Source organism: Megalops cyprinoides, chromosome 2, assembly GCF_013368585.1.
Source record: "Megalops cyprinoides isolate fMegCyp1 chromosome 2, fMegCyp1.pri, whole genome shotgun sequence".
NCBI classification, from domain to species: domain Eukaryota; kingdom Metazoa; phylum Chordata; class Actinopteri; order Elopiformes; family Megalopidae; genus Megalops; species Megalops cyprinoides.
In genome coordinates this window covers 21,674,426-21,694,439 of record NC_050584.1, presented here as the reverse complement: position 1 = coordinate 21,694,439, position 20,014 = coordinate 21,674,426, and the positions used below count along the sequence as shown (strand labels likewise).

Below are 20,014 nucleotides of genomic sequence, written 5' to 3'. Positions count from 1 at the left end.
AAATCACATGATACAGTTGGGCATTTGAAAGCTTGGGCAGCGAGAGATTTTGGAAAAAAAACCCCAGAGCCCTCGAGACACTGCTCTCTCAGAATGCATTAGTGTGTTTGGTCTTTCCCAGCTCGCCCGGGCACTGTTCAGAGGTGGGAGAGCCGTGTTCCCTCATGACTGCAGGCTTTGGCCTGAGCTGCAATTTCACAGGCGTCAATCCTAATTACCCACAATCCCTCTGGCATGCAGACATCCCATTCTCACTGCTCTGGCACATGGCTGTGTGTGTCTTTTGTCTGTTGTCCATACTGAGGAAAGCATTGTATTACCAGCACCTACCAGATATGTGCTGTAGCAGTACTGTTCTGGAGATAATGATATTGGTGTCCATTTACATTTGCTTATCCCAGAAAACAACCTGACTCCCTGCAGGTCTGACATGAGGCGGTGTTCTGCATCCACACAACGTGTTTATGGTACACTGTGATACTGAATACTTGATAAATATATAAGATAAAGCTGTTTCACTTGTTTCCTGACTATATTCAAGTAATAAGCCATTCGCCAGTAACCGTCAGTGTCTTCAGATCAGTGCTAAATGCGAATGTGAAATAGAATGAAGAGACAGCTTCCTCTTCCCTCTCCTCTTTGCGTCTATGAGACGATTTCCCCACGCTTGTCTGTCTGATTCACCCTGTGTGTAGTGGGAGGCTAGGCGACTGGGTAGTGTGTGTGTGTGTGTGTGTGTGTGTGTGCTTGCGCTTGTCTGTATGTATGTGGTGGTGGCGAGGGGCATGTTGAATAAGAATAATAAGAATAAGAATAAGAAATACTTTATTAATCCCAAGGGAAATTTGAGGGTCACAACTGCACCGTCCGGCACACATCAAAACAACAAAGAATAAATTGAATAAAATAAATAAGAGGTATAAAATACAACAAATAGAAAGAAGTTTGTGCAATTATGCGTTGAGTTATCGTGCAAGTTATCGTGCATGTGCTATGATTATATACATAGTATAAAATGAATTATGAAGCAAGAATAAACAAGGGTAAGCACATTGAAAGAGCAGTGTGTAAATTTAAACACAGAGGTGTTAGGTTGGAAAATCTGCCATCTGCAGTACAGTAGAACAGAACAGCAGAGCACATTCATACCAGACTGACTGACAACCTGGTAGCACAGGAAAAGCACAGAGCCAGCGTGTGTGATGCTGGTACAGTGGGCGGATGGTTGTTGTTGGTGGTGGTGGTTGGGGGGTTGGGGGAAGGATTGGAGGAGCAGTGTGTAAATTTAAATATAGAGTTTGGGGGTGAGGTGCGGGGGGTGGTGAGAACGTGGAATGTGTGGGGCAACCAAATTCAATCTGCAGTGATTAGTAATGGGTGAAGGGGTGTTCGGAGAGAGGCGTGACACTCACTAATCACTCCTGCTGACTGACAGGCTGCCAGGCCATCAGTCACTTGGCCAACAGGGCCTGACTGCAGGAAAGCTGGGAAGGGGGGGGGGGGGGGGGGGGATGCAGCTGACTGCACAGGAGTGTCAGAGCATGGGAGTCCAGGAATAAACAGCGGCAACGACTTCCATGCGCTGATCGGCTCGTTATGTATGTTAATCGATATGTATAATCTGCACTGATAGAAACAAAAATATTTCCCGTAACTGATGAAAAGATCCAGAAGTATTTCCATTTCTTATAAACTTTTGGCTGCTGTGAATGCCAATTATATACCCTACCTGTTTCAATTTTCATACATTACGTTCCTTTATTGTCATTAAGCAGACGCTCTTATCCAGGTTACAGTTTCATCCGCTTATACAGCTGGATATTTACTGAGGCAATTATGGGTTAAATACCTTGCCCAATGATACACCAGCAGTGCCCTGGCAAGGAATCAAACCAGCGGCCTTTTGTTTACAAGCCCTATGCTACAGTCCTGCCCATAAACTGTGAAGGATTCTCCAGTTTTTCAGACCTTTGAGTTTTTTCTGTGTTCTACATGTCAACTAGCCACCTACAAGATTTGTTACTGGATGTTGCTGAGTGCTGGCTTTTGTCTGTTCATCTCTGGGAAAGATCCAGAAGCTATAAATACTGAAATTCTAGACGTCAGTCGTGATCCCCACTCACTCAAAAAACTGGCTGCCCTGCTGTATGTTACCAGTTAAGTCTGCAGTTATAATCTTTCTCAGTGATCACTCCAAGACTGTTGCTTCCTGTGTCACCACATTGTCTCTGCCAGATGGCATCCACTGACGATCATGTACACTTATCTGTCAGGGAGTTCAACAGCTCAGGTAGTGGTCCTTCTCAAGTAGTGGTGCATGTGGAATCCAATGATTGTACTTCAGTATGCAACGCAAGCTTGCAGTGGTTTCAGCGAAGAAAATGTCAGCTTTTTTGGAGTTGCTGACACAAAAGAAGATAGAAGATTAACTGTTTACTTCAAATTGATGCCACACTGGAGCCAAAATGTTATTTCTTCTTGTGAGTACCCTGCGAATGCCGAAGGTAGATCGGTATAGGTACTGCAGTATCTGTCGGGAAGCAGTTGTGTAACACTACGCAGGTCACATTAGGGTGAAACTTGGGCATGTTGCGATGACATCACAGAAGAAATTCCGCCCCCTTTATCAGTTGTCTGTGCATGCCATTTTGTGGTTAATGACATCCCTCGGGAGGACTGTTTCTCACATGCTGCTTTGTGGCCCAGATTTAGCTGTGTTTGCTATTCGCGCTGTGTTTGCCATCGCCGCGGTTAACAGGCCGGCGGCAGATGGTCATCGAGGGACCAATCAATGGCCTGACTGAACAAACGAATGTCACCTGCTGCGCTCATACACTGATGGTTAAACTCGCCAGCTGTGGGCAGGTTGTGTTGTTGGCCCGAGGAGGCTGTTTGGCCGCCGTCCCTTTTCACAGGACGCCTGTAGCGTCGGTATGCAACAGCACACTTTCGAGCCAGAGGCATGGAACTGCGACCTCGTACACGCTGGCGGTCGGGAGAATCACGGTCAGCAAGGATACACAAGGAAACCCAGCTGGCTCGCTGCTTTATAGCCTGTTCATAAATGGAGTTTTAATGCATTTCTCGATTGACTTTACAAGCGTTTTTGATTCTCATTGATATACTTGGGTTGCGTTTCTGTCATTTTAATCATCTTTAATGGGCCCCGCCACCTGCTGTGCTCAAAAATTGTCCAAAAGCAGACCTCGGAAGTAATATAGGGCAGATCATTTTATTTGGATGTATATTTGCATTTTGTGGTGAGAATGATATTTTTTTAATATAGTTTACTGTGTCTTGAGTTTAAGGAGGAGGAGTTTAATTTGTGTTCAGTTCAGTTCAGTGGAGGTATTTTTCGTTCAGTTTTAACCCTTTACATTTGTCAGGTTAATGTATTTTATGTAAATTCAGGTGAACTTATACAATATACAGTATGTGTATATTTCCTGTGTAACAGGAAACATGAAGTATCATGCTATATACTGTAACTGGTACAGAGCTGCCTCCATGGCAACAGATTTATTAACCTGACAGACCTTTTGCTAGTCATGTTTTTGCTCATACCTAAAGAGGATTATATGACTCACCCATATTCTGTTGAATATTATATTATAAATTAATTATAAATATTAATTATATATATATAAATTATATATAATAAATATTATAAAACAATTGTCTGTGTAGAAATGCAGAGGATAATGTAAGTAGGCTGATAAAATTTCGCTAGAATAAAGCAAGCATTATGCTAAATGGAATAAAGAGATGCAATGCAAACGTATCACTCCTCGGAAGCAGGCCTAAACCTGAAAAGACTTGGACAGAGAGGTTTTCTTTTTCATTAAAGTGCCATTTATGCTGTCACGTTGTGATGTAGTTTGTTTGTCTGAGGAGTTGATGGGCAGCACCTAAGCATGTAAGTACCGGATTGACCGCTCAGCAACATTTCATTTGCCGTAGAGTGTCAGTATCGACGACTGGTCAACTTGGTTCATTTCAGATATCCATCAGCTTTTCCTGACTACACTTCCACCCCCTTGTTTCACAGCCATTCCTTCTGCTTCTCTGACACAGCCCAGAGTGAGATCAGAACATTTCAGCTTTTCACGAGTTACTAACCTTGTGCAATCAATAGCTTTTTTATACATTGCAAAAAGAAAACATAAATAACTTAAATGGACAAAGGTGTGCAGTTCTGAGTACAGGGAAACACAGTTGTGGTAAATGGAGTATGTGGCGAGAGTGAGTGCAAGAGACAAGCTGAGGGCCATTTTCAAAGTTAGCATTAATCTGGTTTATCCCTTTCAACAAAGAAGAAGGTTTAGGACCAGAACAGACAATTTGGAGCATGGATCAAGAGCTTCAAATTGTCTTTTGGAAACAAAAGCCTTAGCTGTAGCTACAGATGTTAAATTCAGTGAAGGTCCTGTAAACTTTTAAACTGTAAAACAAGTAATGCTGAAAACACAAGTCAGCATGTTTGATAGATCTGACAACTACATTTTCAAATCAAAATAAGGCTAGTTGCAAATGTAGTTTGAGTAAATGGTTTTGCTCTTACAAAACAAGTGTGCTTAAACTTTGAACAAATACAGCCAATCGCAATATTACCCACTTTTCATGGTTAAAAGTAGCAATATTATCCTCTTCTTCATGGCTGAACATCCTTTGTCACATGCAGTGAGTGGTGCCTGTCTCTCACAGTCACAGTGATGGCTGTCTTTCACAGTAAAAGGGATCAACGTCTGTCACAGTCAATCAGACAGGTGTCTCTCACACTCACAATGATAGTTGCCTCTCACAGTGACAGTGATGGCTGTCTCTCAGGATCACAGTGATGATAGTGAGAGACACAGGAATATGCGTCAACTCCGTGAAACAGTTCAGCTCAGTTCATCACACAGAAAGTGCAACACCTACTGGCTGTGGAGCAGGCAGCATGTCACCCCTGTTCTGCTTGACTTCACTGCAGGCACAGTGATAGTACTGTGTTCATTTCTGGGCATCGCACCATAAGAAGGGCATAGAAGGCCGTGAAAATGTACGAAGAGGGGCTTTGTACAACAAGACTAGTTCCAAACATAAATTATGAACAGAGACTCAAGACTTTTAATCTCTTTATCTCTTAATGTCTTGGATTTGACTGAAGTTTTTAAAAATTTAAAGAGTAGATGGCATGAGATACAGTAGGATGAGTGCTGTCAGCAGAACAAGGGTATATATGTGGAGGGGGGATATTAGTTAAAGATATATTTCAGGGTTATCAATACATGGAGTCATTTACCGGGATTTATAGTGAGAGCAATAGTATGTTCAAGACCAGGCTTGAGACAATGCCAGATATACCCTAGACTAAAGGCAGAATGATGAGCCTAGCTGGGCTAACTGACCCCTTCTTGTCATTAAAAATCCTGTGATCTCACAACCGAACAAGTAATGTCCATTTGTAACGTATGCAGTATTATGGCAATAGAATGTCCCAAAATGGACATATTGTATAGCAATATCTCTGCATGTAGTTTAAAAATAGTCAGCCAATTAACAGCTTCATTTATTATGACTTGCCTTGCAGACACCCTCAACTTATTGATAAAGTACATATCCATTCATACAGTGTAACAGCAGTAGCCCACCCAGGATCTCAACCACATCCCACTAATTACCAGCCTAGCCGTCTTCAGAACAATGCTATGGTACTGATGCCAAAATGGAACCTAAGAACAGTATTGTTGTGGCTGTTTTTCTCATCCAGGTAATATATGGGAGAAAGGAAAAAGACTTCCTGTAGTTGAATCTCACTCAGTTAAAGTTCACACTGCTTTCTAGACACACATGAGACGAGTTTCAAGCATGCCAGCACAACGGACAAGCTAATGGCCACTTTTTTTCCCCCTTTGAATATTCACTCTGTGATCTCAAAACGAGCGTGGTGCACGGTATAATTGTGTGATGTCCCATCTTTTTGTAAGGGGTCTTATCTTACTGTAATTTACCAGCTTCATTCGTCAGTCGTTTCAAAGGACGTCGGGCTGGCTTTCGCATTGATGACAGGAACGCTTTCAGACAAAGGTGTCTGAAGTCTTCCATTTGCAGTGGAGCGTGTGAATCAGATGTAATTGTGTTCAGCCAGGCGAGCAGCGCTGCTCTGGGGTCGGTGTGCTAGGGAGAATACGAAACAGCCATCTGGACAAGTGCCCCCCCCAACCTCCCCCAAACCCTCTGGACGTGGTCAAGGCTGGCAGTGACCTTCAAGTCCTCCGCTGACATTCCGTAACATCCAAATCACGGGCCAAGAAGAGGAAAAAAAACTCTGCCGCCATCAAGCACCCATTCGTGCCCGGAATCTCTGACACAGGTGTCTGTTCATTCAATGATGTAAAAGACTGTGATGTTAAGAAATCAGATAAACTGCATAAAAAGTCATGACTGTACTCAGCCGGTCCTGATGGCTCTTCCTCTTCATTTCTTATGCGCTGTGGTTACAGTAACCCGACCCTAAAATCGATTAAACACAGCCTTTTGATTCATAAACTGAGCTTGCTCTGTGGTCAAAGAGCATATTTGCTCAGAGTACTTACTAAAAAGCCATGCATCGAGAAACACTGCATTATCAAGTAATGCTTTCATATAGGATTGGTCGCTATGGCAAGAGGTTATATGACAAATCCAGTTCAGGTAGGGACAGTACTGTGTTTACTGGATATAAGAATAGAGCTTGGTTTGAGTGGTTTTTATTGGAATAACTATGGCTGGTTTAAAATCTGTACTTTAATTGACTTCCTTAATCTATTCAGTATTGTCCATGGGCTTCTCATATGACAGCATTGATGCATCAGTTTCAAAGCCTGAAACAGTCTCACAGGTATGCGGAAAGGGGCTTTTTCTGATTGCCATCAGGGTTGTTATTGTGGAAGTGTGTTTTCCCTGCAGGGCTCAGATTGACAGGAATCCTCCTGAAGTATCAGGCTTGCTTGGCAGGCTGACGTGAGACATGATTCACTGTGTTCTCCTGAGGTACACAGTTGCAGACTTTAATAGTCTCTCTTTCTCTGACAGCGTAGGATTGTACAGTACGTGTCAGTGTTGGGTAAGAGTGGGTGCAAAGATGTTAAGATTGAACCCCCCCAATGTTTGCCTCCATGGGCAGTAAATTGCTAGTCGCATTGTCCTGGAACCTTCCCATCTTCTTGCACATTGAAGGAGATTGCATGTATGTCTTTCCCTGCAGCCTAATTACCTGACTTTAAGGTAACCATATAATCTGAATACTTATTGTAACCATAAAATCTGAACAGTATTTGTGTTCTGATCTGTTAAAGAAATTAGCACATATATTAAGCAACAGAGGAAACTTACCACTATGTATGCATGAACTGAATGTTTTTTATGTAGTATACAAATTTTACGTATTGGTATTACATGCTTTTGGTATTGATGTTATTGAGTGAATATTGATGAATGACTGAAACATGCTTGTGAGACATGCATGACAGACTGTTGCATAACACCTCATTACTCGCAGAGGTATTGATGAGGTGGTCACCCGGATTGAGCTCTGTCATTGACAAACTCTTCAGGTGTAATGTGTGGTCAGATTAGAAATTACTGGCTGTGAACCCTCCAGATAGTGAGTGACAGTGCACTGACTTGGTTTAGTCTCCAACACACCGATAGCACATGCTTATTTTCTTTATACGCAGAGCCTGTTGTTTTCTTTATGTGTTTCCCTTTTTCCCTGTATTTTTTTCATAAGGCTAATGACAAGCAGATCATAGCCACACACAGATGAGTTAATTAACACCAATGCCAAAAATAATTAATTAAAAATACTAAATCTTAATTTAAAGATATATGTATGTAATGTTATGCTTTTCTTTTGATGCCCAGCATATTCTGTTGTCAACACACTTTGGAAAATTATGTTTTTTTTTTTTCAATACAATATTCAGAGCATTTATAATCCTTTAAGGCATGACAGAATAGCGCTAACATGCATCTGATTTTATTAGTGGGTGCTTACAGAGACGTAGTTTTAGGTAACAGTGCCTTTAGCTCCTGTGTGCTTCGGCGAGGCGCACTCTGAATGCTGTGTGTTACCGGAACGGCTCAGCCCCAGCTCTCCTGTGGCCCTCTCAGTGCAGGAAAATAGGTTAATATTTACATAAAAGTTCCAGTCGATCTGCTCTCAGAAACAGTGCATTAATCTTGCCCCCTCTGTGGATGAGAGCGCACTTGTACATCTGTCGTGATCCGGCGCGTTCTGTCTCGTTGGTATGATCGTTTAGTCCTCTGCAGCCCTTCAGGCTGGGATTCCTGGACTCCCTTTCTCTGCCCCTCCCGAACATTTTCTTAGCTCGCTGGCGCTCGGCGGAGGGTAAAGGCGTTCGGCAAATGGGTTTTTTAATACCGACGAAGCGTTTATCGACGTGCAGGCTGGCATTGCGGCGGGCGATGAGACGAGAAAGATAGATGCGCTAATTTCCTGAGCCGCCTGTGGCTGCCGCACCAAGACAGTGAACACCATTATCCGAGATGTGCTCCTGTTTTGGGGGAATATTTTACTAATCGTCATAACAGCATGTCACATCACATATGCCTTGAAACTGTAGTAGGTATAGTCTGGTTGCCCTCACACTGGAGGTATTGGGTTTTGCTCAGTCTGTCTGCCTGTCCTCATCAGTGGGACACATTAATTACTTTTTATCACCAGTGGCTGAGGTTGTGATTGAATGAAAGGGCCCATAATAAGAGTCCATAATCTCATGTTTGATTCGTGCTGGAGTGTGACCTCTTGTCATGCTGGTTGCTGTACGGCAGTCACCTCTTCTGGCCTGGATGGGGCTTTTTTTCATGAGGTTACGTGGTTGTCCTTCTGTCCGTGAACGAGATAGCTGCAAAAGGTAACGATGGATTTGGATGAAACTATCACCTGCAGGACCAGGAAGAAATGAGGTGGGTTGCTACAGCTCATGAGGGTACACTCTTCAGCGACTGCCTCCAGTTCATTCAGATCTTACTCACATCAGACAGGGTGTAGGGTCTGAAAACTGAAATCTGTAATTCTGTTTTCCAGTTCTGTCAAACTAAAAAGTATTTCTGAAGCAGTTAGTTTCAAAAGCGCACCATGTGCACCTCCTGGTTCACAGTGCATAATGACACTGCTCTAGACAGTTCCAACCACATGGGAAAGCACTGTTTGTTTTTCAAAAGTACATCAATAAAAATGCACTCACTGTCTTAACTAATAATGATCAATAGGTTCTCAAATGATACATTTTCTGCTATACAATATAAGTTTCAAGTTAACTGTACTGCCAAAAGAGAAACTATTGCATCAGCTAAATGAGTGGATATCATTCAAACTGACTCTCAAGGCTGCTACTTAGGCTGCTACCAGGGGGTGCTATGCTAACTTCAATATGTACTCGATATATTGTAATTAGTATAATCTCAATGTGTGTACACACACACACACACACACACACCAGTTTACCAGCAACCCGCAAGCCTTAAATAAATCCGAAGCCTTTCTCAGACTATTTTGCACTACTTAAGTCTCCACCTTGTGGTGAAATATGTTTATTACACCCTACACTATCTTTCCAATGGAAACAACTGCAGTACAGTATGTATTCAAATATGTGCATTAAAATTTTTTCATTGTAAATATAAAAAGGTCATTTCTGGGAAAAGCTTGATCAGAACAGAAGTGGGGGTAGACTAAAACAATTACACACAGATCACTGATATACTTTCAAGTATTTCAATTTAACATTATATTGGGAGAGACATCTGAGTAATTTATTTTGGTGAATAATTTTTTCTTATGACATGACATGCCTTTTGAATTCCATGGAGCTTTAAAAAGAGTAATATTGTCTTATTGTACCATTTAATATTCAAATGCTGTTGATGGACTTGCTGTTTTGTTTAATGTTTGTCTCATAGTTCTGTTTTAAAAATGAGCTAATCTTAGTGTTAAAAGCCTAGTCAGCACCGTGTTGCCACTTTGGCCGTGCCTGCCTTCCCTTGAAATATGTCCTGTGCATTCAAGAGTGAAATTGAAATGCAGTTTTACTTTGAAATACACAAAAATCAATCAGTTGTGTGTAAGTTCAGTAACTCACATCGATTTGATTTTTGTCTCCTTAATTTGTAAAAACTGTGTTGAGGGTGTCATAGCACATTTTATTGAGAGCGATTTGGCTTGTCTTAAAGATGCTCTATCAATAATGCCCTTAAGCGCTGGTTTGCTTAAAGCTGAATGCGGGGAAATATTCAAACCAGGTTTTACCTCATTAAATTAGATGGTGCATCTTTTGTCTGATCTTGTCAATTAGCACAAATATCTCAAGTCACAAGGTTTAATACCTGAATGGAGAGACACCTGTACGTTTTATGTCTGACACTCTGAATGTTTGATGAAATAATGAAATAATGAAAATATTCTTATCTAAATGCTGCTGCATGCAGTAGATAATGTTCTAAAGTGTTATCAAATCAAGTCAATTGAATCAAATACAGATTTATGATTTACACTATTCAGAATTTTCTTGCCATAACACGTACTGTTTCACAGCATCAGTCGGTGTGAAAAATCAGATTTTTTCTTTGGGGACGGACAGGGCAGGGTGTGCTGGAAGGTGAGGTGGGATGGCACTGTCCTGACATTCAGGAGCAGCTGGCTTTACCACCAGGGAGTGGGAGTGGAGAAAGGCTAAGTATGACAGGAGTGGCAGGGAGGCCACGATCAATGGAACCACAGAGACACAGAGCCATGGTGGAGGTCAGAGGAAAGAGGTAAAAGCAACAGAGACAGCCATTTATACCAGGGACACATTAATGAGGGATTAGACAGCTCTACCATTTAAGAGCTAAGAAGGCCATATTATATGCCATAATTTCAGCTTTCTCCTGGTTGTGGCGCTCGAAAAGGTTCTGTCTCTGTTTCATCTGTTTCACCCTCCACGGTTTTTATTACAGTGATGAGGACAATCAGTGAACTGCTGAAAGCTCATTTGCCTGGCTGTTGGGTGGATGGGATGGGTGAGGGAACAGTAAGTTTTACATGTGGAAAGCTGGCAGGGGAGGGCCATGTACTGACCCTTGGTCCGCACTCAGCAGTTAAATGCATTAGGATCAGAACCCTCCAATGAAATAGCAATGGTGAAAAAGCAGGAATCCCAGAGCTGCAATTCTTACATCAAAATTAAAGGGATGAGAATAGAATTCCTGATTGCTTCAGCAGGATGATCAACAGATTGAAGAATAGAAGTGAGAGAGGCATATTGGATATTGGAATATTGGGCTCTCAATTAATGAGTGTTTCCAGATATATGGCATTTTAAATAAAGATCTGGACCAAATACATCAGTGGAGCTACTACATAGGCTTCTCAGACACACTATAGTTAGCTAATGGTAAGGAACTATAGAGCAGATATGTGTTACATATTTGGGCAAAATGAATCATATCATATGGATGTCTACACTTGTTCTGCACATAAATTATCTATCGCATTTTTCAATGCATGATGTGTGGTGGGTGGTGCTACCATATGAAGGGACTGCAGGAAGAAAATACTCAACAGTATAAGTTGTCATCAAATCACTTACTACGTCATGTATGTCTGCATGAACATGAATTGCTGTGCTACATGCAGGTGAAGTAAATTAACATTAGAATATAGGAATAAACATGTGTCTTCTCAACTAAGGCCTTTTGTGCCAGCCAATACAAATTTCCCATGTGATGGGAGTGAGGACAGAATCAGCCTTCACCCTTCATGCTCTGATCACATGAGCTCAATGCTGAAAGCCTCCTCTCTCCTGCATCTGCTAACGTCTGCCTCGTGAGACAGATACTGCGCGTTCCCAGCCTCTCCTGCCATTTAAAACAGTCACAGAACAGAGAGACACCAGCCCCCTGCCAACTCTGCCAGCTCTGACGCCTGTCCACATTTAGAAAATAGCTTTTTTTTATGTTTATTTGTTTTTGTTTTTCAGTTTTGGAACCCTGAAAGCATTCATTTGCCAATTGCAGGTCTGAGGGGCATTTAGAGAACACTGAGCCTGGTGCTTATTCCACAATGGCCAGTATCACATTGTAATCTGTGTAATAATGATGCAAATGATAGCACAGAGGGCGTGCGGTGCTAATTAAAATGAAATAATTTAATAAGTCTGTGCTTAGCTGATGAATACCAGAGCGCATTGGATATGGATGGCTACACATAGAATACGCACCAATGAACTTCAGAGTGCTAGGAACCTGCATTAATGAAGCAACTGTGTTGCTGTAAACTTGCAACAAATTAATTCACTCGAACTGTAAGCTAACGTTGAAGAAAATGAGCTGTCATCTTTGCATTTTCCTCCGAGTTCAAGTTTAACCACAGACGAGTTTAATAAAACCACGTCCAGTGCATTAAATGACTTTGCAACAACTTTGTGTCAGTGTACATTTAGACATTTTCTAATCACTGTCACAGTGTTTCAAAGTCAATAAACTTTTATGATTGCATTATGTTCTTATGTTCTTCACATTAGAAGCTCCTTGTCCTACAATCAAGGTTAATAATCAGCTTTCCTTCTATTAAACACTAAGCATGTCCTGCTTAGTTTTACCAATTTGAAAGGTAGTTACCAATTTAAGCAACATGGTGTGCAACTTTTTTTTCCACAAAACAGTGTTTTCATAGTTGTTTCAAACCCAAAACGGCATGGTTTAAACTTGTGAAGAAGCATTGTTTTTTTGTCATCTTATCCTTTATTGTTTAGTACAGAAAGAATTACAGTACATTGTTGTGATTTAGCAGATGCTCTTACCCAGAGCGACTTACATAGTTTGTAATTTTACATGTTATGAATTTATACAACTCAATATTTATTGAGGCAATTCTAAGTTAAGTACAATGCCCAAGGGTACAACAGGAGTGGCCCAGGGGGAATCAAACCAGCAACCTTCAGTTATAAGCCCTGCTCCTTACCACTGCACCATACTGCTGCCATTGCAAAGCATTTTAATTTTCAACATTTTCAAAGCAGAAGAAAATGTTGTAATTTAATTTTTGACATATTTTCAGAACATAAGCAGGTAGTCAGGAAATTGTTCATTAGGGGTTTTCAAGATGAAAGCAAAACAACAGAGGACCAGCCATCACTTTGAAATCAGTCCTCATTTGGTGAGGTATTCAAACTGTAGTTAAAGGCAACAACAGGAAATCGCACTGATGTCCAAGCCCAGAAAGCCCAGTGCTACCCAGTGCTTTTACATCTAGAAAAAAACACGAACGTGAACAGATTTAGCAGATTTTATTTTATGCATTGTATATAGTGTGTCACATTACCACACTATACTGAATGCTTTTAAAACGGTACTTATCATAAAAGGAAGACCTGTTATTCTTACTTAAACAATACCGTGGTAAATAAGTACATTTTACATTATAACAGTTGTGCCATGGTCTCTGTTTTAGTTCTGAGCACACATATAGCATTCTGCAGTCATTTTTCAAAGAAATGTATTAAAAAACAGCATGGTTGAGCTGTTCTTGTTACGTAAGAGATACAAATGTGTTAGAGCAATCAAACCAATGTTGCCCATGAAAACCTACTTTCTGTGTCAACAAATAGTCTGGTTGTTGCCATGTACATCTGAGTCTGTTTTAGCTCTTCAGTGGATATGGGAGTGACTGGAACCTTCAGAATCAAAGATGTGCCATAGTTTGATGTAAACCCTCTTTTCTCTGTGGTTGGGTTGGTCCGGCTTATCTAATGTGGAAACAAATGTCCCTCCACGGGTTTCCAAAGAGCTCCTATCCACATTAAAGGTAATGGCCTGTGCCAGGACAGGTCAAGGCTGAAGACAGTTCTCATCGATCCCTGATGGCATCCAACAATATTGATTGTTCTGGAATCTCCAGCACAGTATGGCTTGTTTGTTGACAGAGGCTCAGTGGGGGCAGCCTCTGTGCTCACACAAACATTATGACTGATCACTTCTCACACAGAGAGGTTTATTATATGTGTCATTACTCCGGAATGATGAGCATGATCAAGCTGTACTTTTTGAATCTTTCCTGGGTTTTGAACATGCTGGAATATGTGCTCTGCAGTACAGCAGCAAAAGGCAAATTTACGAAGAATATATTTATGATACTGGAAATACAGCAACTCTATCTTCTCAATTTGAAATAAACTTATTTCAATTTTGGATATGTTATATCCTGTTTTAACTTCATCATTTTTAATGAAGATGCTAAAGACTGAAATGTCACTCATGCTGTCTGGCCTGAATGATGGCTTTGGGATTTGAAATTCTCCTTGGAATTTGAAATTCTGTTCTCTGTTCTACTAGGATTACTGAATGATTCTCTTTTCATTTTTTTTTTACTGTTTCAGTTCACTATCCCACCCATACACTGAAATCCTAAGCGGATCAAATGATTGATAGATGTATGTACGATAACACACACTGGACTAGGTTTCATGTTGCATATTCCATCATCATATTCCAACATCAGTGCGCATATATGTGTATATATTACACTGCTTGTTCTTTTTTTGAGGTATTGTAGTTAGAATGCTGACATTTAAGTACCATTTCTGTGTCAGGAGGAAGCAAACAGACCATGAAGGGTAAAGTGTTTGCCTTAGTGGAAATCATTGTGTATTTTTTCCGGAATAAGAGAATTGTCACTGACGCTGTGCCCCCCGTGATAAAGTGATAAAGAGAGGAATGGCAAAGGCAACCACCTGACACCAAGTCAGAGATAAAATACTGGGTATCATTTCAGCAGTGCTACTGTAGACTGCAATAAAAATCCCCTCAATCATAATACCAGTATTCAAATTAAAATTGCCTTTAAAATCCCATTTGCTGTAATTCAGGCTGTACGCAATCAGTCACATCACAAATCACTAAGGTGACCGTCACAACATTAATGCTTCAAGAATATGTGAACAGCACAGAGGCAGATTACATCAAAGCTGATCTGATGCTGACATATGCACTGCATTCATGGCATGCATATCATAACAGCATATATCAATATAATAAAACAGATCTGGTGTTTTAAAACTTGTCTGGTCTGGCTTTTCTGTCATTTTTTCCCCCCTGCTAAAGTGCATGCAATTTAACATCATAAGTTGGTGACTAATAGTAATGCTTCAAACAGTTCAGGAGGGCTGCCTGCAATTACAGTGAATTGCTGGCAGAGCCCCGCATCGCCCCTGGGTCATCTGGCAAATGGACGGTGGTGATTGTGAAGTGACGGTTCACATAAGTACTGTGTGAAAAAGAGCAGGACTCTACTGGGGCTGATTGCAGTTATTCAGGCTCAAATAAAGCTCCCACCTGATTGGTCAATGGAGTTTTCACGGGGGGGGTGGGTGGGGGGGTAAAGCTTTTGCAGCGCAGCATTTCATCCCTGAGTGATGTCATGTTCTAGAATGCTCTTGTAACTGCCAGACTTTGGAGTTGTTACAGTTTATTCTACGTCTGTGTTTAATCTAACCAAGATGTACTTAATGGATTTCAGCGACTGTTGCTTTGTTAATGTTTCAAACATCATGAGGTGTGCTCTCTGAAATTTGCAGAAAACATTTTACACTTGCCTGAATGTGTTGCTCACAGAAGAAACTGGACAATAAGGACAAAAAGAAAAACTATCAGACTTAGCCTCACTTCTACCTTTGTTACAAACAAGTTAAGATTGAAATTCATTCCACGGTCTTTAAACAGAACAGGTATTAAATATTATCACTGGATTAGCCTTTGCATGGATGTACTGATCCCTCACTAAAGCAGGCATCCGGTATGTAAGGTGCATCATTTCTAAAGAGTATTAGGCCTTATGCTTTGCAATGCAGCTGACAGTCAGCGTGCTGCGTGGTGGGTGTTTGAAGGCTGATTCAGGAGGAGGGAGGTGTTCTTGAGGATTTGCATGTGGTAATCAGTTCAAATCCCAGCACCCTGTGGTCCATATAGGCAAATGCCTACACTGGAAACACAGATGGAGAGCAGTTTGCTCGGATCAAATTAATTTGACAATTTTTTGTTCTGCTGAATTTTTACTTTTTAAGTCGGAGCCCCACGTCGTGCTTCATTTTCTGCTCACATCTTAGAAAAAAAATGAAAGGAACATGAAAAGATATTGGGTCATTTATATTCCGAGAGAGCTGCTATTTTCACTGCATATTACGACCCTGAGTGTCCCAGCTTTCCTTTCTTGTCTAGATAGCCATTGAATTATGAAGCTGATAGCAGCCTCTACTCGCGTTGCCTAGCAACGCGTATTGAGTGGCGCTTGGGCCTGCTGATTTGGAGATAAGCAGCCAGAGATAAAGGCTCTCCATTGATGACCAAATTCTTATCTTAACGCCGATTTAATGCTGTCAAAAATGCCAGCTATTAGTGCCCAAACAAGAACTCTGGGTTCACAGAAAAAGAGCTGTTCTGGATGTGCACTGAAGTGACAAAAAAACTTTCAGCTTATAAATGAGGTAAAACCAATATTTTTTCCCTCAGCTCAACTTTTTTTGTTGTAAATACATTGCGTGGATCTCTGTACAATGGTGTGCCCTCTTGTGGTTGTCGTATCTGTGAATAAGCTGTGTCCCAGCGGGTTTCCGCGGTATGTTTTGCTGAGAGCTTGTGGTCTCGTTTTCAGACGGAGTGTTCGGAAGGTGCCAGCAGGTCCCCGTGACAGACGTATATACATACGAAGTGTCCCCGTCCGACTTGCAACATCTGAGGACCCTCCTCCAGAAGCTCTCCCTCAGAGGTACCGTACGCTATGGATCACCATCCACCTCACTGACTGATTAACACCACAGCCACGGTACACGCCAGCGCAGAGCAGGTCAGCTAGGCCTGGCAGCCATTCTCCAGTTTAGCATCATTAGTCCTTTTTGTGCAAGGACCAACACCTTTCCTCTGGGAATAGTTCGTAATGAGGAGCAAAGCCATTTCATGTTTGTCTCATGAGTTGTTCAGGTTAGCATAGCCTCTGAAAATATTGCTTTGTACCATGTCAGAAAAAATTTTTAATGGGTATGTCTTTATGGGATGTGAGTTCTAATTTTTCACAAAAGTGGCTCTACGTTTTGTAATTACATTAGTCAGACTATCCTACCCAGTCAATAAGTGGATGCCATCTAATTAGTGTGCTTAATCAGGACAGTGGATCTGTAACGTGATACATTTTAAATGTTTTTTGGGCCAGTGAGACCTAAAGTCTGTAGAGAACTTGTCTGTTCCGATGTGTCGGTTGTCATCTTCTCAGGCTTGCTCTCGGAGAGCTTTTACAGCGAAGCTCACTGCCACTGATGCTGTAAACAAGATTGTGATGCTCTGCTACATGTGTTATGTGGTGACACCCTGGTAGCAAGTTTATTTTAAGCAGAGATGTCAAGTGCCAGGCCGTTGGAGAGATGGACATCTGTTGCAACACCAGGGAGCCCCCAGGGAACGGTAGGGACATTATAGGATGTATCATTTCTATAGGTGGAGGGATGGCAGTGATCATTCTCCCTGACACCTCGTAGGAGCATGGGGGACTGTCACATTCCCTTTCCACTCGTAGCTAACAGCATTGGTCCTCTCTGGTGTAGGCCACACTGATGGGCCCCACAACACCACAATGGGAATTGTTACAGCCTTGCAGGAAATATGTGGGGCTTCTGTGTTTCTCCCTGTGAGTTTGGACTGTGAGTGTTTGTGCGTCTGAGCATGAGCTGGTCAGTCTGACAGTGCAGAACGTTCACGGAGATGAAAGAGGTCTGATGAAAGCGGCCGCTCGTTTGCTGCCTCCAGACAGGCCGGGGCACCTGCAGAGTTCAGACATAAACACCTTTTCAAAGATACACCTTAACGTCACCACCATCTTTGGCTGTTTATTTGAAATGAGGCTGTTGCTCACTTTTTCCCACCCTTACCTTTATTCACGTGGAGAAATGTTTGAACTTTCAACAGGATGCTTTTTTTACAAAAAGCATTCACCTTGTTGTATGTATTTTTATTGATGTATTTGGTTGCATTTTTCAGTGTTGTAATTCTGGCCTGTGTTCTCAGGCAAATGATTTGCTGAATTTTTGATAAGTGTGTTTTGACCAATGACAGATACATGTACAGTATTTTCCATTAGGTTCTTAGTTGATCATTATACAACAGTCAGTGATGCGATGGAGTTTACAGCCCTATAAACAAATAATGTTGCTCTGATGATATTTTATTTATTTTATTAAATATGTCCAAGTTATATGTATGGTGCATGAATTATTGAATTTTTAGACTCAGTACTCTTGATCATTGCACTAGATAAGAGCATTTAGTAGGTGTCAAAGTCTAAAAATGAACGATACTGCATTTTTTCCACATCATGTAAGATAGAATAGTGATTTGCCAATACATGCAAATTGCTTGAACAGCAGAACACCATGGAGCTCATTGCCACTGTAAATGGCGTCTTGTCAATTCTCATTGTGTTGCAGTTATAGCCTGTCACTGCCAGGGGGCAGCAAATACCTTCAGCTCTGCCCAGCAAATGAACCCTCTATTTAATTGGCTACAGAGGCTGCATTGGAGCTTGATCTCTTTTAACAGGCATAACCGAGAGCTGAAAACCATGAAAAATAAACAGCCATCGTTAAGAAATTATCAACATGGTAATGAATATTTGACGTTCAGCAATACTGTGGATTCATTTTAATTGCTGTATGAAAATTAAGCTGGGGGATGAGAAGAGGTACATTTTATTTGTATTCCTCCATTTTTCTCGGTGCTGGTCCCTCAAAAGATGCATGAGACCTTTTGATTTTTCATGGAATGTAGTAATTGTGGCTGTTCATGTTCTGTAAGAGGCCACTTAGATGCCTTTGGCACTGTGCGGTAATCAATCTCACTGATCATCAAACTCAGCTCCAAACAGAAGGGAAACATTCATGCTGAATGTGTCCAACCTGTGTTTGGTTTATTACTTTTATTTTCTTGTCAGTGAAAGAAAAAAATATATATATATTCCCTCTTGAAATACCATATCTGTAATATCCAGCTCCTGTCTTTAGACAAGGTGATTGTAAGTAGTGTATCTTAATGGCACAAAAACATCAATGCCATCGATTTGTGATTCTCTCTCTTGCATCTAAGTGGCCACAGAAATCATGCAGTTTGTGCTTTGCACATCAGCCATGTCATTAGATCAATAGAATTGACCTGGCAAAGAGCTTTTCTCGGTCTCGACATTCTCCCCCCGTTTGGTTGTATTCCTACAGGGAGAATGCCTCGTCTGGTATTATATTTTTCTACACAGTGCCTTTGAGTGCAAGACACTGTCAGCACAGTGAGAATTACTTTTATATTAGACAGTGCCAGTGCCGGTATGCTCAGAGGCGTCTTTGTTATTCACAGCTCCCAATTACAGTGTGTCCACCTTTTATTGCTCTGCTTTAAAACTGCCAGTCTTATTGTTTTAGCGTTATTACAAAAGGATGTTTGAGACAACTGTTGGGGAAGCATTCAGATATTGATAGAGATATAGAACATATTACCGGGGTTTCAAAAGCTCACTTAGAAGTTTTTGGCTGGACAAAGGATCTATCAGTGTCATATTAATGAACGTAGATACTTTTTTTGCCATGCAAAGAGATCATTTGGAAATACTGTTCCTTAGTAATACTCTGTAGATCTACAGTTGTGGAAATCATGTTCCTGTCACTCTGTTAGTTCTGATAAAGAAGATACTGCCCTCAGTCTGCCTTGGCTCAACACAGTTTTACAGGTCAGTCTACTGAAGATTTTTCTGTTTGTCAAACTACAAGAAAAGCTCTTTATATCCATAACTAAAATACATCAATGGAGTCTCATCTCATGAGCATATGTAGAACTACTGTATATATATATCTGTAAATATAACATGTTCTTATATGTCTAGAATGTCTAATGTATACACAGCATAAAAATATTCAGGATTTGTAACAAATCTTTGAACAAATAAGGGTAAAAAACAACTGAG

The 20,014-nt window shown here is 41.1% G+C and overlaps 1 protein-coding gene across 2 annotated transcripts in view; it reads left to right on the top strand.

Annotated features, from left to right (window-relative positions):
* Positions 1–20,014, top strand: part of ptprn2 (protein tyrosine phosphatase receptor type N2) — a 189,893-nt gene that overhangs the window by 15,409 nt on the left and 154,470 nt on the right. For both annotated transcript variants that reach the window (XM_036521610.1, XM_036521609.1), the window contains exon 3: positions 16,673–16,786. In XM_036521610.1, the coding sequence (XP_036377503.1) occupies positions 16,673–16,786 (114 nt within the window). The remainder of the gene's footprint in view (positions 1–16,672; positions 16,787–20,014) is intronic.